The sequence below is a fragment of the Pavona decussata genome, unplaced genomic scaffold (genome assembly GCF_977016875.1).
Source record: "Pavona decussata unplaced genomic scaffold, jaPavDecu1.1 SCAFFOLD_134, whole genome shotgun sequence".
Taxonomy (NCBI): domain Eukaryota; kingdom Metazoa; phylum Cnidaria; class Anthozoa; order Scleractinia; family Agariciidae; genus Pavona; species Pavona decussata.
This window is the reverse complement of record NW_028145547.1, coordinates 2,696,847-2,721,345: the sequence shown is the minus strand read 5'-3', so window position 1 is coordinate 2,721,345 and position 24,499 is coordinate 2,696,847. Positions and strand designations below refer to the sequence as shown.

Below are 24,499 nucleotides of genomic sequence, written 5' to 3'. Positions count from 1 at the left end.
GACACAATTAATACACGTACAGATCTGACTAACAAAATACGGATCGAAGCATACCAATCAACGATTACGAGTCATATTAAACAGAAAAAAACAGCGGACGCACAGATATCAGTCGCGTAGGTAAGGGTTAGATAGGGGTGTTCGTTGAGCCCCAAATCTTGCTTACTACGGGGTCCGGGGGCATGCTCCCCCGGAAATTTTTGAAAATCTAGGTTCCCAGAAACCTCGTTTCCTGCATTTTGAGATCCATTTTAGGCAAATCACAAATTTGTTTTACAGCAGCTTTTTGAGCTATATACATCATTCCTACGGCATAATTGTTTCAACTTAATTAAACAAGAAAGTTCAATGTACATTCCGCGCCCTGTCGAGTTCTGATAGCTATTCGATCTACTGATAGTCATACACCAAGCTGGTAAACTGCATCATTCTCGGGTGTAGGCCTTCGAACAAATTGACTATCTCGTCAAAATTGACAGGCATATCATATTTGATATGCATTAGAACCAGGGCAGACATTCTACTCTCTCGCATGGTACACCTCATGTAATTGTTCAACCTCCTCATTAAGTGCTTTTTCTTCCGCCATTACTGATCTGTAAAGGGGGTTCGTTCGAACCCTTCGAACCCCCCCTCCTACGCGCCTGGATATTAAAGTACTGCTATTAAAAATGACAGTTACAAGCTTTTCTGAAGATGGCTTACGGCTCAGATTTACCGTCAACTGAAGTCACCAAAAACAGTTCTATTATTAAAACTAATCTGGATGTTCACACTAGGCATACTACTGAGTCTACTGATACTCCTGGGTTCAAATAATTTACTAATCAACAGTCTTTATAAAAGTGAGTACTATTAAAAAGGACATTAAACAATCTATTGATATAGTTCAGAGTACAACCACTTTGTAGAAAACTACTCCCCCAAGGATGATTCAATAGTGAGACTGATACGTTTTTATATTAATTTGAACTTGTACAAACATAGGTGTCTACCTCAGTTTATATTCATTATTGCTTTTCCAACAGATATGCTTCATTTCCTCAGTTGTTGTTAATATAAAATGCAGATTTCGACCTCAGTATGTAAAACAAATTAAAAGTGGTTAGGAAAATCGCATTAAATAAAATTGAAATAATATTCAATTTCTTCATCTGTTTCTGTGTTGAGCCACTTTCAATTTCCCCTACTAGCCAATTATTTCTGGTGACCCCTCCCTCTTTCACTCATTTTTTTTTGGTAGCCCCCCCCCTTTAGTGCCATTTTTTTTCTCGTGCCCCCCCCCTAAATCCCACCAGCCCCCCCATGCTCATAAAAAATGAACGGTCCCTTACGAATGAAATAAAATTACAGTGCCTGTTAATTCACAATTTGCATGTTTAAAACCTAGGTTCGGTATATAGAAACACGGCTGGCCTTGTAATGAGGTGCTAATTTTAAGTAGCGCTAGTACAGTATATATAATCTTGAAGTGAAAAGTCGATGTAAATTATTCCTTGAAAAGATGCAACGGAGGAGATCTCAACGAAAAGACAGAGTTGTTTCAGGTGGCTGGCACCGGTTTCCAGTACTTCCCAGCACTTAAACTTTGACGGATCAATGCTACCACCTTTGTTAAATACTGATGGCACCTGATTACTACAGATGTTTTCTCGACTGTACAGATTACCATAACGACAATAGGACCTGTTAAATTTAGCATCAAGTGATTATTTAAAATTTAAGGTGGCTCCGAACCACTCCCTACATGTTGTTTTTAATTTGAAAAGAGTTGTGCCTTAGCACAATTCGAAAGGAAAAATATTGGGATCAACGCGCTCGGCTTTGAATTCAATTAACTGAAAGCTAAATTAGGGACGGTTGTTACGCCACAAAATGTAATAACTGACACAAAATGTAATAGTAACGCAAAATGTAATACCTTTTGACGCAAAATGTAATAGTAACGCAAAATGTAATACCTTTTGACGCAAAATGTAATAACTTTGTTAACGCAAAATGTAATAACTTTTGACGCAAAATGTAATACCAGAAAGTAACGCAAAATGTAACAGTATTTTCAGTTGGTCTTTACAGTATGTTGGGAGGGGAGGAACACAGCATCTGCGATGCTGCATTTTACCCGGAGGTTGACTTTGATTATTTTTCTGCAGATATTTGATTTCTGCTGATTAAAATTGCATCGAAAAAGAAGTACGAGATGATTGACCATTTTAAAGTCATTTCCCACGCTAAATAAAGCCGCGGTAAATTTTACCGTCGTAACATGCGGTTACACGTGAATTGTTTATTATGGTAAATTAGTCGCTCTTACGGCTTCATTCGAGCTACAATAGCTGTAGGGGAAATAATCGCTGGCGACATGGCAAGATTTAATGTTATCAAGGACGGCGGAACATTTTCCAAGTTGTGGTGGTGGTGGGGGGGGGGGGGGGGGGTGACTAGTAACATGAATTGAGGAAGCTGAAGAAATTCTTCTTCTCTTCCCTGTAACTTCCATCTTAACGTGAAATCTGATATATCAACAATAGCGCGAAGCAAAAGAGACTTGTTTAAATTAACATTTTTTTTTTTGCGGCTTCTTGTTGGTTTCAAATGAAATATCGTGATTGGCTTTCTTGCCTTGGGTATCGAAAAACCCTATTTATTTACCACGTTAAATGTTATGGGAGCTTTTTTTATTCTTTTTGACATATCAATAGATATTCTCCATGGTAAGTTTATCTCGGGAACGTACGGTGACATGCATCACACCAAATTTCTCACGGGAAAAGGATCATTTACCACGGTAAAACACAATGACAAATTTGCCGGGCAACGCACTTTTGATTGGCTTAGAGCCGCAGTGGAAAAAACTTGAGTTTGCCAAGCAACGCAGTTTTGATTGGTGTTTATGTTTAGAAAGTTGAAACTAAATACCACGTTACTTTACTGTCTGGACAAATATCATTGCTATTATATGTCCTGCTAAGATCGGCCATGAAAACTCTCTTGTGTTCTGCGTTTTTTCTTGTAACTATTGCAAACAATGTGCTTGATATACATGCTATATCTTCACTTGTCAACGAGACATACAGCACTTTTCTTGAGCTACTGAAAGGAGAATTTAACGTCCCATTGCAACAAAGGAGCACGAAGCAGAGATCTGCTATCGTATGCTTTTGGCGGAACCGTGGCCATTTATCTCTTCAAAGAGGCAACGTATGCTTTGATGGTAAGCCAGTTTTACGGAAGTCAACTGTATCGAAAGTAGTAGCGAAAGCTTTCAAAGAAACTAAAGGATCTGGTGTGAGAAAACTCTACCACCATTTAAAAGACGTATGCAGTGGCATGGGTGAAAGAGATGTAAGATGTGTGCTTGGAAAGTCTCGTCTGCATCAACGGCTAAACGTACGATTTCAAAACAAAGCTATTCTAAAGCCAATACGAGCTAGAACTGTCCAATCCCGTCATAAAGTGGACTTAGTAAGTATGGAAAGCACTCCTGTAAAGAGAAGGGGAAGAGCTTTTAAAAACGTGCTGTCATTACTGGATGTGTTTAGCCGGTACCACTGGCTTGTTCCACTGGAAGGAAAAAGAAGCAGCTCGATCGCAAAGGCAATGTCTACAATTTACAAAGAGCATGGTCCTCCCCGTATCCTTCAACATGATCAGGGACGGGATTCGACGGTGCTGTTAAAAAATTGTGCAATAAACTCGGTAAAAATTTAAGTTTAAGAAGCTAAAGGTTCAGTTATAGTTAAGTTATGTGTATGACTGACGGTTTTCAGATTGTGGACGATTGGATCAAAGACAGTGGTTCATCGTTAGATTATGTACTGACAAATTTCTATAACTAGAGTTGAAGTTTCTGTTAAAAGCATTTTAATTGTTGTTTGACATGTAAAGAACTTTTTTGTTACTGTTCGTTGCTCCGTTGGTTTGAAAACAACAATGTCTGGTGATTCGCAATAAAACTATCTTGGTTTAGTTCAGTTTCAAAACAGATTTTTCACTTGGACAATCGGCTTTGATCCTCAGTGAAGCTCGGCAGAAATCAAATATCTGCAGAAAAATAATCAAAGTCAACCTCCGGGTAAAATGCAGCATCGCAGATGTTGTGTTCCTCCCCTCCCAACATACTGTAAAGACCAACTGAAAATACTGTTACATTTTGCGTTACTTTCTGGTATTACATTTTGCGTCAAAAGTTATTACATTTTGCGTTAACAAAGTTATTACATTTTGCGTCAAAAGTTATTACATTTTGCGTTACTATTACATTTTGCGTCAAAAGGTATTACATTTTGCGTTACTATTACATTTTGTGTCAGTTATTACATTTTGTGGCGTAACAACGGTGCGTACTAATACCGAAGTATTTTTGTGCGGTTTATGACTATGCGGGAAAAACAGATCTTAGCAAGGCCTATTGGAATCCAAAAAGAAAATTGGGGGTAACCATGCATTTTTCAGAGATAATTAAGCAATAATATCTCTAAAAAGCGCCAAAATTTAAGGCAATGTATGGGATTTTTTCCTAAATTGAAGCTTAATTATCTCTGAATAATGCATGGCTACCACCAATTTTCTTTTGAGATACCAAGAGTACTTGATAAGTTCTGCTTTCTCCGTATAGCTTTAAACCGCGCAAAAATATTCCTGTATTAGTAGGCACCACCCATAGGAAACTCAAGTATCTCGAGATGCGTAGAACGTATGCGCAGTAACAATAGTAGGCACCGTCCTTAACATGTTATATTTTTATAACAGGTTATCAACAGATTATACTGTTGCTTTGGTAACCTGTTCAGTTGAACAAATGACCATAACTTGCTTTCCATTTGTTCGTTACTATTATCTTGTTATCCAGTTATAAAGAGTAATAGCAATGATCTGATCGAATTATAACTAAAGGAAAGTACAGGAAACCGTTGTGAACCTCCTTCAATGATATTTAAAAACAACGGCGTTGCATAATTGTAAATGTAACTCTTTGCATTTTTAACCAAGTCAAGGCACCGAGATTTGTTAAAAAAAACAAAGGATAAATGAAAGAGAAAAGAATGACCACCATTTTTCGCCGGTATTTTTTTTCCTCGAGTGCATACTAAGAGAAGAATAAAACTGAGAAAAATGGGCAATTTTCTCATGAACTATTTTCCCTCAAATACTTTCTCTTGCGAAGTCCTTCTTAGACTTCTTTCAAGTCGCTTGTACCTGTACATGGTTATGGAGAGCACGCACGTCAATCAAGATGGAGCCGATTGTTTGGGTATCAGCAACCCCATGGGACGCTCTTTGCCGCGCCGGCTACTCTACCAGAATAAACGGTATACTTTTGAAAGCTTACTGCAGCAACAGTGACGGCTACAATTTATTTGCAGCGATTTATTTTCGTGCGAGTTTTACAATCATCCAAACGTCACTTTTTCCTCGCGCGAAACACCAAAGTACGGAATCAATTGTCTCGCTAAGCTTCAGGATTGCCTCCCCCACCGCATCCCAAAAACAAAAATCGAGCGACTCGGAGCAAATTTCTAATAAATTTACTGTTTATGTTTCATTTTTGGTGCAATTAAATAAAGTTGTTATTCAGAAAACAGATGATGACTTGATGACCCTTCCAGACCCTGCATCAAAAATTTTACTTCGCAACGACATGCGGACCGCTGAGGAAACATCTCCTAGGAGGCGTAAATATAAGCTTGTTCAGTTGATATATTTTTACCATTTTTAAATTTGTTATTAGCTTAAATTGGTCTGGTGGTTAAAGAAGTAAAACCACACAACGTTGCTGTTGCGTGTGTTATTCTTCAAAATATTTCTATTTCCAGGTAAGAAAAGCCGACCTTTTAAAGGTTTTGAAGCAGTATTTGCGGCGTTGCCGTTGCCGTCGTCGTTGCTTAAACTCCCTAATTTGAAGCCAGCACACCGTGTTGAGTTGAATGACTTCTCCGAATTCGCTTTCTTTGTCTTTCACTTCCTCAAGGCAGGCCCGTAGCAGGGGGAGGGGCAGGGGGGGCTTGAGCCCCTCCAGAATTTTTGGAAGTTAAAAAACAATCTGCCAAAAAATAAATAATTAAACCAAATTAATGGGCAGCAATCAGTCTTGAACTCTGACGCTGCAAGTCCCTTTTCATAACCTTTAAAAAATTGTTTACTACCTGTCAGTTTCCAGGGCTAACAGTTTGTTTTCATATACTACAGTAAAAATTAAGGCATTCCTACCTTGTGAATCGGAAATAAGAACCAGAATGGATCAAAATCAACCGATCCCAAGCCGTAACAGCTATTGAAATTAACTACAGTCAACTCTCTCATAGCGACCACTTCTCGTAGGCGACCACCTCCCGTAAGCGACCACTTCCTATACAACCGTTTTGTTTCTCAGTTAAATACTGTTTCAAGAGCTCTCTCGTAAGCGACCACCACTCAAATTTCTTAAGAGACCGCGACCACTTTTTAGGCCAGAAATTACACCTATTTTTTTGCTTTTTGTTTCACGTATGATCGTCAGTAAATCATTACTTAGAAGTGACAAAAATTCAATTTTTAATAACGCTACCCCGGACTGCTGACAGATCCTGCGTATACTTGCAGCATTTTCGTTGTGCGGTTCATTGCAGATTGTTTGCTTTTATGTTTTGGACCGTAGATCTTTTCAGATACGATATGCTGTAGTTCTTTTTAACATGGTTTGGCCATGTACTTGTGAAGGAAAGTTTTGCTTTTCTGCTGATTCTCGGTTTGGACTCTATCATGTCGCTGTCATGTTAAGTTTTCTACGCAGTCCGATCAGCCTTGCAGAAATTTGTGACAGATAATAACAGTTTACAGGCAGAGAAGATGGCTATGATTAGATCTGTAAGTAAACGGGACAGATCTGTTCCGAATTGTTATACAGAGTTTCATCAGAAGAATTAATTGCGGCTGTTTTCCAAACCTTTTCTCAGCAAGAATTCTCCAAACAAAGTTCTTCTGGCTTACCTCGTTCCAGAATTTGCAGGTCTTTCCCAAGTTTATCAGATCTTTGCCGTCTAGAAAGGAGGCAATTCGTTGGGCTACGATATCTGGGAGAATTGTGCAGTCAAAATAAACAGATGGAGCATCATTTTGTGGTTTTTGTGGTTTTTGTTCATTACCGGTTCTGTCGGGACTTTGAGAGTGCGCAGGGCGGAAAATCTTCGAGAACGCCATGTTGCTCTATCTAGTGTACACCAGTACCCAAGGTGCCAATGTTGTGTTACAAAAGATTACGAAAATACAAGCATCAAGAGTTGCAGTACCGGTTGGGATTGCAGTGTATTGTGGGATGGAAAGTGAGCACCAACTCTGGAATATCCACCATATTGGATTCCTCACAGTGTGTTTCCGGCAAGGTCTTCTCCTCGATGATATTTGCTTTCTAAACGACGAAATAATCGAATGCAAACTTCGACTTCAGAATCGGAATTAGTAATACTATCTGCCGAGTTTAGCACCTGTGTCATAAAGCTGCGAAAATCAAGCAAAATTTGCGATCATTTTCATCGATATAACATTATGAGCTTGAATACGACTTAGCAGTCTCATTTCTGGATACCTTTTTTTGTGGTTTTCTATTAATAAAGAAATTTTTTGATTTGAGATTTTTGATCGCTATACTCGGGTGTCCAAACAGTGGTAAGTCGTTAAACAAATGCTTTACGACAATATGTGGAGTCCACAAGGATGTTCGTGGAAAAGATGCATTTGCCGTTGTGAGAATTTAGTTTAAAGATTTTAAAAATTCAGGAGCTTGACCATAGCCCTAGAGGTCCTAGAGGGCGTCATTGCAGATAAAAAATATTTGAAAGAATAAAAAGATTTAGACTACCTGGAAAGATGTACATATCAAATTTTATCTTCGTAAAGAATATACATTGATCACATCAGGTGTACAAAAAGGCAGCAAAATTATGCGGTATAAATGAGAAGAAAGAGACGTATAACATTCGATGGAGTTTAAAAGATGAATTTGAAGGACTTGTACGTGGACCCTCATATGCCGTCGACTCAAATTCAGACTGAGAACCTTCGAGGTTTTGAAAATGCTCTCTCGAATAACTAGTCAGTTTTTGTGGAATATAGGAATTAACCAATAGTATCTTGGGGTACTAACAGCATTATGAAATACTTGTAAAGCTGCAGTTTCAAGTCGGTTTTGCAGTACTATAAAGGAAGCAGGAAGTGAGAACTAGAAAATGATGTAGAGGAAGCGAAAACTAGGTTAAAAATAGTGGAACACTAATGACAGTTCCCATGGCACATTTATTTCGAGTGTTATATGGCAAAAGATACGATTTACTCGAGAATCTGTGTGTAAATAGTTTTTAACTTTATTTACGAATGAAATAAAATTACAGTGCCTGTTACAGTGCAACGAACTTAACCGGGGCCACCTAACATTGATCAGCCAATCACAGGTCACGTTTATAGCAAAGAAGTCTGCCCTTGGTAGCTTGTAAACCAAATTTCAAAGTGTCGGGTTTTTCGGTGACCCCGGTTGAGTTCGTTGTACTGTAATTCACACTTTGCATGTATAAAACCTAGGGCCGGTATATAGAAACACGACTGACCTTGTAATGACGTGCTAAATTTAAGTAGCACTAGTACAGTATATATAATCTTGAAGTGAAAAGTCGATGTAAATTATTTCTTGAAAAGATGCAAAGAGGAGATCTCAACCAAAAGACAGACTCTATATGTAAGTTGTTTAAGGTGGCTCGCACCGATTTCCAGTACTTTCCAGCACTTAAACTTTGACGGATCAATGCTACCACCCTTGTTCAATACTGATGGTACCTAATTATTGGTGAACAAGTTACAGATGTTTTCTCGACTGTACAGATTACCATAGGTACAATATAACCCGCTTAAACTTAACAGCAAGTAATTATAACTGAAATAAAAATTTAAGATGGCTCCGAACAACTCCCTTTATATTTTTTTAATTTGCAAAGACTTGCGCCTTAGCACAATTCGATAGGAAAAATATTGGGATCAACGAGCTCGGTTTTGAATTCAATTCACTGAAAGCTAAATTTAGAGCTTGTTTTTAACAGATTATTTTGTTTTTATGATGACCTGTTCAGTTGAACAAATGACCATAACTTGCTTTCCATTTGTTCGTTACTATTATCTGTTGTATCCAATTATAAAGAGTAATAGCAATGATCTTATCAAATTATAACTAAAGGAAAGTGAAGGAAACCGTTGTGAGCCACCCTCGACGATATTTTAAAATAACGGCGTTGCATAATTGTGAATGTAACACTTTGCATTTTACACCATGTCAAGGCACCGAAAATTGTTAAAAAAAAAAAAAGAAGAAATGAAAAAGAAAAGCATGACCACCATATTTCGCCGGTATTTTTTCCTCGAGTGCATACTAAGATAAGAATAAAACTGAGAAAAATGGGCAATTTTCTCATGAATTATTATCCCTCAAATACTTTCTCTTGCGAAGTCCTGCTAAGACTTCTTTCAAGCCGCTTGTACCTGTGCATGGTTACGGAGAGCGCGCACATCAATCAAGATGGGGCCGATTGTTTGGTTATCAGCAACCCCACGGAACCCTCTGCGCCGCGCCGGTTGCTCTACCAGAATAAACCGTATATTTTTTTTAACATTTAAAAAAGCTTAACAGCAACAGTGACGGCTACAATTTATTTGCAGCGCAATCCTGCTAGTAACTCCTTGCCTAGTATTCCGTGCGAGTTTTACAATCATCCAAACGTCACTTTTTCCTCGCGCGAAACACCAAAGTACAGAATCAATTGTCTCGCTAAGCTTCAGGATTGCCTCCCCCCACCTTCTAAACACCCCCACCGTCCCACCGCGTCCCGAGTAACAAAAGTCGAGCGACTCGGAGCAAGTCCAACCATTGGTTAATGGGCATCACGTGCCGTCATACCACACACCCAAGGATATATCTCCAAGCCTTATCTCCCAATTTCGAAATCCGGATTTTAAGTTTTCTACTCAAGCGTTCAATAGTTTTGCCCAAAATAAATTCTTGGAAGGAACAAGGATGGTTGTTACGTTTGGAGCAAACTATTAAAAGCAGCTGACCGAGAATATCGTGAACTCGTGGTCAAAACTGAAATTACAGATTTCCTCATATTTTGTCAGGAGACTCCCTTTAGAGAACTATTTACGAAAATAACAATAATACTTTCCAAAGATTTTTCGTTTTCGAGAATTCCGGCCTAATGTGAATTGTCGTGATCGCGTCGCAGCTGGCGTTAAATTTTGACGAGATTTGGTGCATTTTCAAATCGTTCGGGAAGGAAGACGGCTTAGCGTTTTGAAACGACCTTCTGAAGTTAAGTTAGGCATCCCCCTAACAATACGGACTTATAAAAACATCACTGGGAGATGCCTATTTACATGAAGTTTTAAAAGCCCGAAGATTCCTATTTTCAACATTTGAAATTGTGAAAACTTTGCAGGCAAAAATCGTGTCCTGGTACATCGAAACTTGTTACAAGTATTATACTAGAGGAAAGCTCTATACATGTACTGCATCATACAAAAAATGCAGCTTGCGTAATTTAAAAGCCACGCGTTGACAGAACAAGGGAATTTTTTAATACATTTATTTTTCAAAATGGCAGTGGTCACTCAAGTACAAGATAGCAACTTTCAAATAAATTTACTGTTTATGTTTCATTTCTGGTGGAATAAAACCAAGTTGTTATTCGGAAAACAAAATCTTATGTCTTCATGGAAGCCTTCTTGCTACTGTCAGCAGCCGCCAATATTTAGATATGACTGTTGGCAAAATTGAAAATGGCTTGGAACATGGTTTTGTTAAACACCATCTAAACTATCTTTTTATAACTGACCCATACTGACCTAAATTTCTTTACTTTTTACTGACGATCAGCTAAAACAATTTTGGGAAAAATCTGAAATTCAACGACCTAGGGAGCTTAAGCGGCGACGACGGCACCCGGGCGACGGCAACGGCAACGAAAACGTTTCCTGAAAATATAACTTTATTCCATTTGGGCTATTAATTTCAGCTCACTCAACTTCTATACAGAAACGGCGAACTATCTAGAAACCAAATTGGTAGGAGTGGCATTCAAGTTAAGAAAGAAAATAAAAATTCACCGTTGCGTGCTCACGTTCTCCAAAAAACCTAGAATTTGGTCATTTCACGTTGTTGTTTTACAGAGGACAGCGACGAAATTTTATCAAAATGTAAAACGCACGTTCGGAGCGATTGTTTTTGCTCATTACCTGTCATTAAACCTATTGTTTTTGTCGTTGTCGTCGCCGTCGTCGTTGCTTCAGCTCAGCTCCCTAATCGGACTGTGTGAACCCCGGAAAGTTCCTCAAATTAATTTAGTGGCTTTAATTCCACATAATCCCATGATATCCCCCCACACCAGTGGGGTATACTTCCTTTGATCTCTACATAAACTTTGCAAATAGCAGTCACTTCAAAGTCCCCCATGTTCTGAAGATACCATTTACCGTTGCCATGCCGTCTTTCTGCCCGTCTTAGATCATTATCCGTCCATTTCGAACAGAGTTCTTTTCCGCAACCTCTTTCTGGCCTCGCTCGAAATTCGATCGCGTGTCTGGAATGATCTCCATTTAAGTAAACTCCGTCAAGTTTCATGCGCCACACCAAAGAGTATTTACCTGGAAGCACGCCAGCGAAGAAAATCCCATCAATTTGAAGCCAGCACACCGTGTTGAGTTGAATGACTTCTCCGAATTCGCTTTCTTTGTCTTTCACTTTCTCAAGGTATTCACCATTCAACCAGACTACGTTAAAAGCTTTCGCCGGTTTCTTGCTTGTGGCAAGTTCAAAATACAGCTTCTTGTAATCCAATGGGGTGGCTTTTGGTTCGGCCTGCGGCTGTTTTCCAAACCTTTTCTCGGCAAGAATTCTCCACACGAGGTTTTTCTGGCTTACATCGTTCCAGAATTTGCAGGTCTTTCCCAAGTTTATCAGATCTTTGCCGTCTAAAAAGGAGGCAATTCGTTGGGCTACGTTATCTGGGAGAATATTGCAGACAGATGGAGCTTCATTTTGCGGTTTTTGTTCCCTTTCATCACCGGGAGTGTCGGGACTTTGAGAGTGACCAGGGCGGACGAGCTTCTTGGAGAACGCCATGTTGCTCTATCTGTCTAGTGCCCAAGAAAGAAAGAACGAAAGATTACGAAACTACAATCGTCATGAGTTTCAGTTTCCGGTTAGGATTGCCGTGTATTGTGGGATAGAAAGTGAGCACCAACTCTGGAATATCCGCCATATTGGATTCCTCTCAGTGTGTTTCCGGCAAGGTCTTCTCCTCGATGATATTTGCTTTCTGAACGACGAAATAATCGAATGCAAACTTCGACTACAGAATCTGAATTACTAATACTATCTGCCGAATTTAGCACCTGTGTCATAAAGCTGCGAAAATCAAGCAAAATTTGCGATATTTTCATTGATTATGAGCATGAACACGACTTAACTGACTTAATTAGCAGTCTCATTTCTGGGTACTTTTTTTTTGTGGTTTTCTATTAATAGGAAATTTGGTGATTTGAGATTTTTGATCGCTTTACTGGGGTGTCCAAACAGTGGTAAGACGTTAAACAAATGCTTTACGACGATACGTAAAGTCCACAAGCATTTTCGTGGAAAAGATGCATTTGCAGTTGTGAGAATTTAGTTTAAAGATTTTAAAAATCCAGCAGCTTGACCATAGGTCTAGAGGTCCTAGAGCGCGTCATTGCAGATAAAAAAATATTTGAAAGAATAAAAAGATTTAGACTACCTGGAAAGATGTACATATCAAATTTTATTTTCGTAAAGAAGATATATTGCTCACATCAGGTGTACAAAAAGGCAGCAAAACTATGCGGTATAAATGAGAAGAAAGAGACGTAAACATTCGATAGAGTTTAAAAGATGAATTTGAAGGACTTGTATGTGGACCTTCACCTACCATCCGCTCAAATTCAGAAGAACCTTCAAGTTTCTAAAATGCTCTCTCGAATAGCTAGCAGGTTACATGCGCGCATTTTATGTAAAGTATTTAAATAAATAGAAATACGCCGGGCTTCATTATTATTTGAAGTTACTTAACAGTGTCAGTGGCTGTGAGACCGTATATACCGTGGTCTCGATTTAAGATCATAGCGCATAAAAACACAAAATTTGAAGAACTTTTAAAAACAGTTCACTTGTTCTCTATCGATCAAATAGAAAACACCGAATGGTCGTTAAACTTTCAGATCATTATCTTATACTTTTTAAATTTTCTTTCCAAAACTCGCCCCAAGTCCCCATACCAAGTACAAATTATTTATAAAACCCTAATATAACATGACCCCATAATCCCTGAGATCACAAGGGACGTTTATCTTTTATTGGGAAGGGGGAAGGGGCTTCGCGCATTTTATACACTCGACCTAGTCCCTCCCCCCCCCCCCCCACCCCGGCTATTCTGCCACAGAATTTCAGTTTTGCCGCAACCCCACCCCTCCGAAAAAGAAGAAAGAAAAAGGAGAGAGAAAACGAACAGTTTCTTTTCTCGGTGCTGGAATTCGAGCCAGTTGATTCTTTATTTTTTTGGGAGCTCCCTTCTAAAGCTATTTTTTGCACGTCCCCACCCCCACCCCCCAATTCAACCAAAAACCCCCCTATGAACAAACAACACCACATGCATATTTGAAGTCCTGTCCAGTAGCTTTCATGAAGTTGAATGGCAACACTTTCGGATTTTAGCCACAGACAACACTTACTGAACTGAGGTTGACTCTGGGAGAAACAAACAAAAACGTGGATGAGTTGAGAAAACCGGTGAAGAAACCTTCGCAAACGGATTTAACGTTGCGCTAAATTTTAAAAATGTCCTAGTCCGCGTCACGATTTCATCAGTGGATGCCACTGAGCTATTGGTTTTCTTGGTGTTGTCATCATGCAATTCCAGTGATGTAATCCAATGCTGGTCTGCGAGTCAGGCCCCACAATGGTTTTGCCAATTGTACGAATTTGCGATCGTTTGCCTTGTTCGGTACTGGAGTCGAGTACGCGCACTAGCAAGCTGACGTCACTCAAGCGGTCAATAGGCACATCGAAGACAAACGCCTCGTTGTAAACAGGAAGTAAGGTGTTCTTCGCCACAGAGGTCTTGGTTTTCTTCATTTGCCGTCCGGCCAGCATAAGGGAAACTTTGACAAATGGATCTGGAGAAAAAAGTAGAACAAAAGCCTAGATAAAGTAACAACAGCTTTTGGTTGCTCATTAGGGCAACAAGACGATTATGAAACTCACGTTATTAACAATTATAATCCATCAAATATTTTCGCTCGTGCGCGATTGGTCTAAACGCCTCACGTGACCGAATATACCCCAGCTAAAACTGGGGAATATCCGATGATATTCCCCAAAAGATATTTCCCAATTTCAAAAACTTCAAGGTGCGTCTTGTTTACAATTAAAATTAATGTCAAGATGGCATGGAGGATCGGTTTGCTTTTGTGACAGAAGGAGAGATAAACCTGCTGGTCGATAAAGCGGTATCAGAAAACATCATACGCTCTAAACGTTTTTGACGGTAAACTGTTCTTAAACGAAATGTTCAAATACTCATACATGTTGCGAAAAATATTTGAAAGATAATAACCACAATAGCCTCCATTTGGCTTTAAAAATATGCTCAGATATTTGTCCTTGGACATTATCTGTTCCTCGAAGCTCACAGTTTTCCTCGAGCTTTGCTCTCGGAAAACTGTTCGCTTCTAGGAACAGATAATGTCCGCGGACAAATATCTGAGCATATTTTCGCGCCAAATGGAGGCTATTGTTTATTTATTCCATAAGCGCGCGTTGGGCATTAGACGATACATGAGAGACCTTTAGATTCTAGTGCGAGTACGAGTACGACTACGAGATTTGTCTTCAAGATTGTAGCGAAGTACTAAGAACAGATATATCACAGAAAGTTTAATTTCACTCTTTACGAACGACGAACTTGACGCAGTTGGTTTGAATGATGATAGTTAAGCCCTTTCGTGTTCCCAAAAAGACGAGATCACCTACGTTTCGAGGACTCGTTTTCGCCACTTCGACATTCTTACAATTACTCGTAGTAAAATGACAACAGCTATCACGTTTTCCCGCCAAAATGACACTGGTTCACGCGCGCGCACTCTTTGTCTATTGGAGAAACTCGTAGTCGTACTCGTACTCGTACTAGGATCTAAAGGTCTCGTTGGCTATGTATCATCCCATATCCAACGCGCGCTCGTGGAATAACTGTTAAATATCCAGCACACTTGGCAAAACCCGTTGCGACAAAATCCTTCGTTACTTAAAAATAAATAAATAAATAAATAAATAAATAAATAAATAATAAGAAAGGGTGTTGCAAGCCGACAAAAACTGAGAAGCATGACTGGCTCCCTTGGCATCGCAAGGTTTTACACATGTCAGGGCAACTGTTACACTACCATATCAGGTGAGTCACCAGTTAGCATTTTGTCCACGTTTGCAGGGCTTGCTTGAACGGATAGCAAGATAATATTGGCCAATATAAACCCCTTCACGCTGTATAATGAAATATAGCGTATAATTTTCACTGTCAATTTTGGGTCTAACTTTAAAAAATATTTTAAATAATGCATTTATTTTTGCATGTTTGATGGCTGGAAACTGAAAAAAAAATGTCGAAAAAGAAACGCTTTATCATGCGCTTTAGGGTCCGTTGTGATCAGGAAAAGTAGTAATAGAGTAATTGGAATTTCAGCAATACTAACGGAAGAGCTTTGAGAACACCGCCCAGTAGACTTCAATTGTGAACGCGCGTCAATAAAATCTAATATTCGCAGCCAATAACCACTGCACGTACTAAATAAATATTGTCATCTGTACAGTGAGGTGTTACGGGGCCTAATTTGAATTGGAAATTGAAATCATTTGCTTTACGCACTAAAAATAAAACAACAACACCTAACGCAACATTTTAATTTACATAACAGTGGTCTCGAGACCGGCACTTATTCGAAATTGACACTAAGTCAAAATTTTACTCTCAGTACGTGTACAGAGTACTAGCTTTCATTGTGGGAGTTACTTAGAGTCAACAGATGGAACAGTAAATTCAAAATTGCATATGGCTGCAGAGACGAGCAGAGAACTCGACGACGAACACGAACACCAGTTTGAATCATTTCAAGCGATCGATGAGGTGGAAATTCACGCTCCGATTGTCGGGTATGAAGTCGTGGAGGCGAGAAAGCGATTCACCGTGTACCAGATCTTTGTCCAACTGGGAAACGAACGGAACTGGCATGTTTTCCGAAGGTACTCCGACTTTGTTCGCATGGACGAGGGATTGCGGAATCTTTTCAGCGATTTCAACGGCGTGCTCCCACCTAAACGATATTTTGGGGATAACTTTGACCCGAGTTTCATTGAACAGCGGAAGCAGGGCTTACAGGAATACATCGACAACGTTTTAATACGACAAGACGTGATAACTAGACAGCCAGTGGTTGAATTCTTTTGCTTCGACGATCCGCCTGGGCCTTACGATAGTATTGAGGAGAGCAGAGCGTTTATTGAAACGTTGGAAGACACGGTCAACGACATGAGAAACAGACAGAGCGAGTTGGCGGCGGAAATCAGACTGGTAAAATCGCAGCTGCGACAGTCACAAGCACAGAAACAAGCGCTGTTAATCGCTTTACGATCCGAGCGTGTCTTAAACGGTAAACCTTCGCATGATGACGACGACACCCAACTCCTGTCCGAGTACATTAGACTCCCGGAGGTGGCTAGACTTGATTTTCATCTTTTTGCTAAGAATAATTTGAGAATTGACGAGGAAATGCCGCGGAAAACTCACCACTTCAGATCAAATCGGTTTCCAACTTCAACTGCCGCGAGCCAGTGGGATTTGAGGGTTGAAACGGCTGAAGGACTGGCGGCTAAGCGAACGCCACCTTTAGCCGGAAGACGAACGCGTTCCACCTCAGACTTGTCGCATTCAAGGAGCTATAGAAAGCGAAACGTGACTCATTTGCCAACAAACTCCGGCAGCCGTGGAAATTTGACTTTATTAGACAGATTTATGACTCAAAGCACTGAAGCGCTACAATACATAAGAAACAGTGTGCGACAGAGGCTAGGGCCAGTGGAAAATGAATCTACGGACACGACAAACCGTGACTAGAAAGGACGTGTTTTTAACTATTTTGTTTTCATTTTCCTTGGTCAATTTTTTAACTGAGTTGCAGCAATGAGAAAACAAGTAAGACTGAAATAGACTTTTATATTTCAGCTAAGTGCATTTTCTTAAAATGTCATGCCACGACGCAATCAATATAATAATTGCCCGAATATATTGGCTTAAAAGGAATACGAATGGGAAGAAATGTATGTTAAAAATTAAGCGGTTGAAAACCACAAAAGAAACAAACCTAAATTAAATCAATTTTAAAACATTGTATGGAACCAGTCTAAATTTCAGTAAATGTTATATAAATATGCTTCTTTCTGCACAAGACAATTTTGGAAAAACAACCCAGTTGTGCTAAATCGTCCACAGGGTTCAACAATAATTTCCAGAAGTTAGAAGTGTGCTGTACAGCTTCTAGATCACGGTAGAACTTGCTGCAATTGATGGATATTTATTTACTTATTTGAAGCGATATGCTATTTAATAAGAAAGGAACGTAAGACAAAACACTGGCTTCTGAGACAAAAAACACGGCCCGTGCAGTTTGTTTTCAATGCATTAATAATTAGGCCTACGCCACCAACTCATTTAATTTAACTCCTACAGACAAATCACTGCGTAAAATAAGTGAACATTATGTTACATTTTATGCAACATTTTGCTTTAGATTCAAGAAATTCAAACACCGAACTCCCTCCTGAATTTACTAGAACGAACAAAACGCGGCGACAGATAAAAGCTAGGAGACTGAACAATTACTTTTTCATAACTGAGAATGATCTAGGTGCGTTGTGTTTAATGCCCGCAGGTACAAACTGGTGAGATTATGAATAAAGAACAGTTCCATTTGAATGCGCAGCAAGGAATTAAACGACCGACAAAACTCTCCAGCTAAGAGACGCCAGATCGGGAAAATCTGTTCAATTAAGTACAGATATAGAACGTTATTTTGTCATTAGATCATAATCTAATCAAACGAAAACGAAAAGCCTGTTCGAGGTCAAAGCAACTTTTGCTGAATGAATAACAAAGCTGAAAGAAAAGAAAGAGGCGGAGGTCTCGTCTCGAGAGAATAATTCTGCATTTGATTTTTCTGTCGTACAAAAATGAGCTTTATAAATGCACAATCCTCATCACCATCTGATTAAAATTATAGACGACTGAGTCGTAACAAGAGCCGAATATAAGGGGGACAGAGCTGCCCCCTTATTTTCTCTTGGTCGTAAATGGTGATTTGATCAAACTAAATTACACCAGCTTTCGTTAAAGGGGTAGTGTTACCTATTTTTAGTATCACTTTGAACAGCCAAATACCATATTTGTATGGATGTAAACATCAAAATGATAGTTCAGTTTTGTTAACAATAACCCTGCTAGTGCATGCACACGGCAGAAACTGCATGGTTCCATTAATGGCTAGGATGGAAATGGGTTGCAACATATAATGAAAAAAATTGGCCAGTTTTCAAGTTCCTCCTATGTATCCTGGAAAAATGGGTAAAAACTTATTATAATTTATTCTTCTTTGGAAAAATCATTTCATATTTTCCTTCCGGTGCTCTAAGAGCAATGTCATGTAAGAGAAGCCGGGTCCTTAGTTAAGGACGGTGCCTACTAATACCGAAGTATTTTCGTGTGGTTTATGACTTTGCGGGAAAAGCGGATCTTAGCATGGCTTATTGGAATCCAAAAAGAAAATTGGGGGTAACCATGCATTTTTTAGAGATAATTAAAAAAAAACGCCACAATATAAGAAATATATGTTTTTTTTCCTAAATTGAAGCTTAATTATCTCTGGAAAATGCATGGTTACCCCCAATTGTTTTTTAGATACCAAAAGCATTTGGTAAGATCTGCTTTCTCCGTATAGTTTAAAACCGCGCACAAATACCCCTGTATTAGTGGGCACCACCCATTCGAAACCCGAGTATCTCGCGATGCGCAGAACGTATGCGCAGTAACAATAGTAGGCATCGTTGAGCTGTTTTGACCAAACTACAGAAACTGATGGGCCAGAGGTCCGTGTCTCAAAACACCTGAATAGTTTTCGGAATAGAAAAGTGGTTTTCAATTCCGTTTTCAATTGATTAGCAGTAGCTTTTCGTGTAACTTGACCTAATGTATTACCTTATCTTGCCAAATTTTTAACTTCCTACCTTACAAAATTCCTAAAAATTGAATTTCTGGTGATGAAAATTGTGCACGTAAAATAGGAGTTTCTTGGGCCCGAAATGTTTTCGGGAGTTTCGAGGCGAAGCAATACCACGCGTAATGTAAATTTTGCTCATTGACTAAAGCAACTTTTGAGCGTCCAGTGTTTCGTTCCTTTCGATAATCTGGGTCTTAAAGAGAGGGAGTGGGGGGGGGGGGGGGGGTGGGGCTGAAGTACTTACTGGGAAGTTGCTGTGGAGACTGAGGTTAAAGGTTTTTTCACCTTGCAGCTTAGAAAGTAAAAGAAAAAGCCTGGTTTTCAGGTTTCTTGGAGCCTTTGGCACGGTTTCATAAGTAATCTTCAAACAGGAGAAAGTTTTGTACGGCCCTGTACCGAGGATGATTTAATTTCCTGGCCCTCCCTCAACCGTTAATCGCCATTTGGTTGAATTTTCCTCAAAATCGCGTGTGAAATTCCTCCTTGATACAAGGAAAGGTTGGATAAAAAATCCACTTTACATTGCGCCTTTAAAACTATGAATATGATCTTTTAGTGCCCGGTCTGAGGATTGTGTGGTTCATCAAGATATCATCGCCTATTTTATGAGTTATACCTTTATTGTCATCTACTGTTTTAATTACTTGCATGAGAATACAGTGATTTTTTGAAGAAAAATAGATGCTCATTATTCGGCAAAAAAAAAAAAATGTGGAGCAGATGTTAGCCAGAACATTCCTCAAATTTTACAAATGTTGTTTAATATATATTTTTTGCTATACGTCCAGAAGATGTCTGTGCCTACAGAATAAATAAGTATTTAAAGGAAGGGATGATGAATTAACGAAAAAGAAGGGATTATGAATGAATGAATGAATGAATGAATGAATGAATGAAGGAAGGAAGGAAGGAAGGAAGGAAGGAAGGAAGGAAGGAAGGAAGGAAGGAAGGAAGGAAGAAGGAAGGAAGGAAGGAAGGAAGGAAGGAAGGAAGGAAGGAAGGAAGGAAGGAAGGAAGGAAGGAAGGAAGGTAGGAAGGAAGGAAGGAAGGAAGGAAGGAGTGAGTGAGTGAGTGAGTGAGTCAGTCAGTGAACGAAAGAATGGATGGATGGATGACTGATTGACCGACTGACTGGATGGATGAGTGGATAGAAGAAAGGAAGATAGAGAGGAAGGAAGGAAGGAAGGAAGGAAAGAAGGAAGGAAGGGAGGAAGGAAGGATGAATGAATGAATAGAGCTAGGGTGGGAGGAAGGAAGGGATGTAAAGTTGGATGAATAAACGTGACCACAGTAACAAACCACGAATACAAGTAGACAAAGTGTAACAAAAACTAGGATACAATTTCAACAGCACTCACTTGGATAATCATCTGGAAAAGCGTTTCTTGAAATTCTTGCCTTCAGGACAACAAATGTGAGCCTGTTTGTGGTGGGAAGGTAACACAGCGATACCAACACCTCCCCTACACGGGACGGTGTCTCCTCCTAAAGTGGTTAAAAAAAAATAGAAATTTCTAAGGAATAACACAATACATGCCACTTACCAGAAGTTCCTAGTATAGGTGGTTTGTATTGCCGCCATGTTGGTGGACAAAACAAAAGAAAATTTGTTCACAAAGTTTGCATAAAAATGGAAGTGAACTTCCAGAGGAGAAAAATCTTATTGTTCCTGTCCACCAACATGGCCGCCATGACGTCACATGCAAACCAACAATGACAAATTCACTTCACTGAGAACCATTAATCGCATGGAATTTATGAAAAAAAATGTGAATACAGTTTCTAGCCTAAGCTTTCGTGAACGAAACGTTACTTGTCAGCGACTGACGAGGAAGTTAAAACCAATATACGTCGCCTAGTTCAGGGCCCAGTTGTTCAAAGCCCGATTAAGCTTATCCTGGGCTATGGGTTAGCGTGACCTTTGATTCGAGTTTATTTACTAACCCATACGAATTCTTCCAAAAGATTTTTGTCCCTAAGTTTTGCCTTAAACTTTTCTTTACCATTAGCTTAAAATTAGCCTTAAAAACATTCTTAACGAGCGAGAAGAAAACCTCGGTTAACTTTTAATCGTGGATTAGCGTTTATCGGCTTTCGAACAACCTAGCCCAGAATAAGAGTGAAAATCAATTTGTTTTGCACTAAGCGGGTCTCTTTAAATCATCAGTTCCAGAGCCTTCGCCGACGTTTCTAAAAAAAATTGGGGAGTAAACACCATTATGTGAAAGCCAGTGCAAACAAATTGATTTTTTATTGGCAATTTACAAAAATACAAATTTACTTAAATTACAATTTACTTAAATTTGCAAACCTGTAAACAATCACCGTCTCCAGTTTAACAAGTGAGCAATCACGTTTTTTTTCTGTTTTGTTTTGTTTTAAGTTTTGGCGGCACACATTCAAGAGTCAATACTGCTGGCATGTTACTGCCAGCAACAACATCCGGTTTTTTCCGGCGTTATTGTTTCAAGTCTGCGCGCCGCAGTATTTTATATCAGCTTGTTCCGGCTAAGATCAACAGTTCAGTTAATTGCGAGATTCGCTCACCTTCAATAGAAACACATCTCTCTTGATATCCTTGCAAACCGATACACCTGTATGCTCGGTTAATTGATCATCCTCTTCAAACGAGTAAAATACCTCTCCTATAGACTGGTGGCGAGAGAAGCCATCGAAGCTGAACAAACAGCACTGTAAAGTACGCTCTGACAGCTCGGAAAAACCAATGTCGAATTCGAATTCTTCGTTATAAATCGGATTGCAACTGGAATAATGTATTTTCGTCTGATGCTTTTCCACCCTCTCCGGTAGTAAGTAGATTTCTACATAGTTAGTACTGTGAATGGCGGGTAAATCATGTGCGGCCACTATCTTGACACGCAGAGACTCTGTTTCGGTGTCATAGCTAACGGTAAATTCGAGTTTTCCCAGATTTAGACTTGGCTCGCTGCTCTCCGACTCCGAGGAGACCAAGTTATTGTTTTTCACCCATGAATCGAAGTTAACGTCAGACATTGAGCTGTCGGATCTCATGAGAGGGCGATGTCGCCGTTGTTGGCGCGTCGTTTGGAAATCTCGTTCCGTTATGGTGGGCGCACGAGTCTGCGGAACGCTTTTTGGCGGTTCCTTGCTGCCCGCATTGTTCTTGGATCTGAACCACAGAACTTTGTACAAAAGTAGAATGAATATTCCTAGTAAAAGCACAGCACATGCGATGGCAAATCCAATGGCAACTTGGACCTTGGCTTTGTCTGAAAGAAATAAAACAAACTTTTGTTGACTCCTTTCAAGCTAGAATAAGCTCTAAGTAGTATGCATTAGTTCAAAGATAACTTGGCGCATCATTACCGCGAATGCAGGCAGTAAGAAGCCGCTGCAGTTGTGCGTGTAAGGAATCATCGTAGTTGAAGTCTTTAACGATCTGACCAGCTTCAGCATCGTTAAATGATGATCGAAGGACCATCGATACTCTATACTCGCATTCCCACAAAAAATTTGATCACCGCAACATTATCCTAAACTAATAACATCAACAACAAAACACTTGCCACGGTTGGCTTCATCGAAAAATCCTAACACTGAATCGTGAACTTGACAACTGCAAACAGATTCAGTCAGCTTTTGATGCCACAACCCTTTTTGTTCAAGTGAACTGAATCAAATCATTAAAACAATGAAAAACAATAGAAGCTTTATTTATTCCTTTATATTGATAGCGTTTAACGCTTGTAAACATGTTGTAGGGACAGAACTTTCTCGTCTGGCGTGCACTTTACTTCAAAATTGTTATTTTTTTTTCTTTTACTGTTAAAATGTGTATTCTGCATACGAGAAACTCGTGTCAATCGTACAATTGCTTTAGATCATCGATGATGTAACCTTTGTAAAGTTTATTGTGAAATACATAAAAGCTCAGGTGACGCCGATTAATATGACAGTCCCCGCGGCATAATTAGCATAACCACGAACTGACATTAAGTCTACAACCGGTAATATATTTAACAATTCAGTTCCGCGAGCGCGCGTTAAATATGAGATACATAGCCAACGAGGCGAGTAGCGCCGAGTTGGCTATAATCACCTCATATCCAACAAGCGCGAGTGAAATGATTGTCTTATTAAAAACATCAAGAAATACTGCTAGCTGTTGCTGATTTCGTTTTGCAAGTACAACCAGAAGGCATTTAATGGTCGCTATTTCTCGGACATGGTGGTAATGGCTCATATACCAAGACCGCTAAGCCAATCAAATCCCTGGAAATGCATAATACAATAATCCAGTTTTTAACAATGACCAACATATTGCTTGCGAGGCGCGCGAATCCCTCTAATTTGCTCTCAGCCAATCAGGGGTGTTTGTAATCCATTATAACTATTAATACCCCCGAGGCCTGAAACTTCACAACTCAAGGAACTTCCTGGGAACTTCAGGGCAACATGGTGGAAAATATAAAGGTTTGTATGACGTTGAAAGCGAAAAAATCTTAACTGGATTAAACAAAAAATTGTGACTATCTCTATTCAAAACCCAAGTCCAAAGAAGCAACAGAATAAATTTAAAAAATTCGACACCTTTGAATCCTCGTCCCATACCTTCTCTGTAACAAAAATTACAGGAAACAAATGGAAAAATATGAGCAAATCATTTTGATCTCAACATTGTTTCTCTGAGCTCGTATGTTAGGTTTGGAATGAAGAAAGTTACAAAAATGTGTATTTGAGTAAAGAATTTTTGGCTTTTAATTCTCGTACAAAACTTATACTATATTTATCACCATACATGCATGCATGTTCCCCCTCGATGCCCCCATTGATGCATGGTCTATTCTCACCCGTAATAACATTCAATCTCGCCCTCACATGTATTCTGTGCATTCGCAGAAATGGCACATTTGCGAATCACAATCTAAAAATCTATACTTGTTAACGCTTCAGTCGGCATGACTTATGGAAGAATTCAATCTAGCCAGCGTGTCGTTTAGGTCCGTTATGGAACAGTTTCCCTCTGACTGCTGTTCAGTGGAACAGCCACAACCAGATACACTTCCAGATTGAGGCTGATCCTGCGTGAAAAGCACCGAAAGGGAGGGAGAGGGGGCAGTAGCGCGGGCTCCAAGCGCGAGGCGCAAATGCGCAAATAGATTTCGAGAAA

General features: G+C 39.5%; 3 protein-coding genes across 5 annotated transcripts in view; 1 reads left to right on the top strand and 2 right to left on the bottom strand.

Annotated features, from left to right (window-relative positions):
• Positions 1-24,499, bottom strand: part of LOC146467717 (synaptotagmin-6-like) — a 29,492-nt gene that overhangs the window by 2,216 nt on the left and 2,777 nt on the right. Inside the window, exons 1-4 of one of the 3 annotated variants that reach the window (XR_014867680.1) lie at positions 22,696-23,023; positions 21,895-22,598; positions 20,706-20,832; positions 13,774-14,202 (exon numbers count right to left, since the gene is read on the bottom strand). Coding sequence is in view for 2 of the 3 variants with exons in the window: in XM_085125561.1 (XP_084981687.1) it covers positions 13,880-14,202; positions 20,706-20,832; positions 21,895-22,598; positions 22,696-22,810 (1,269 nt within the window). In the remaining variant the exon portion in view is untranslated. Of the gene's footprint in view, positions 1-12,789; positions 14,203-20,705; positions 20,833-21,894; positions 22,599-22,695; positions 23,024-24,499 lie in introns of those variants that run through there. The other 2 variants (XM_085125561.1, XM_085125562.1) reach the window with 2 other exon arrangements.
• LOC146467719 (uncharacterized) lies at positions 11,351-12,136 on the bottom strand. The gene has a single exon (XM_085125646.1). It carries the CDS (start codon positions 12,134-12,136, stop codon positions 11,351-11,353), a length of 786 nt encoding a protein of 261 aa, XP_084981772.1.
• Positions 15,936-18,050, top strand: LOC146467718 (sorting nexin-16-like). The gene has a single exon (XM_085125563.1). The coding sequence runs from the start codon at positions 16,131-16,133 to the stop codon at positions 17,190-17,192; it is 1,062 nt and encodes a 353-aa protein (XP_084981689.1). The 5' UTR covers positions 15,936-16,130; the 3' UTR covers positions 17,193-18,050.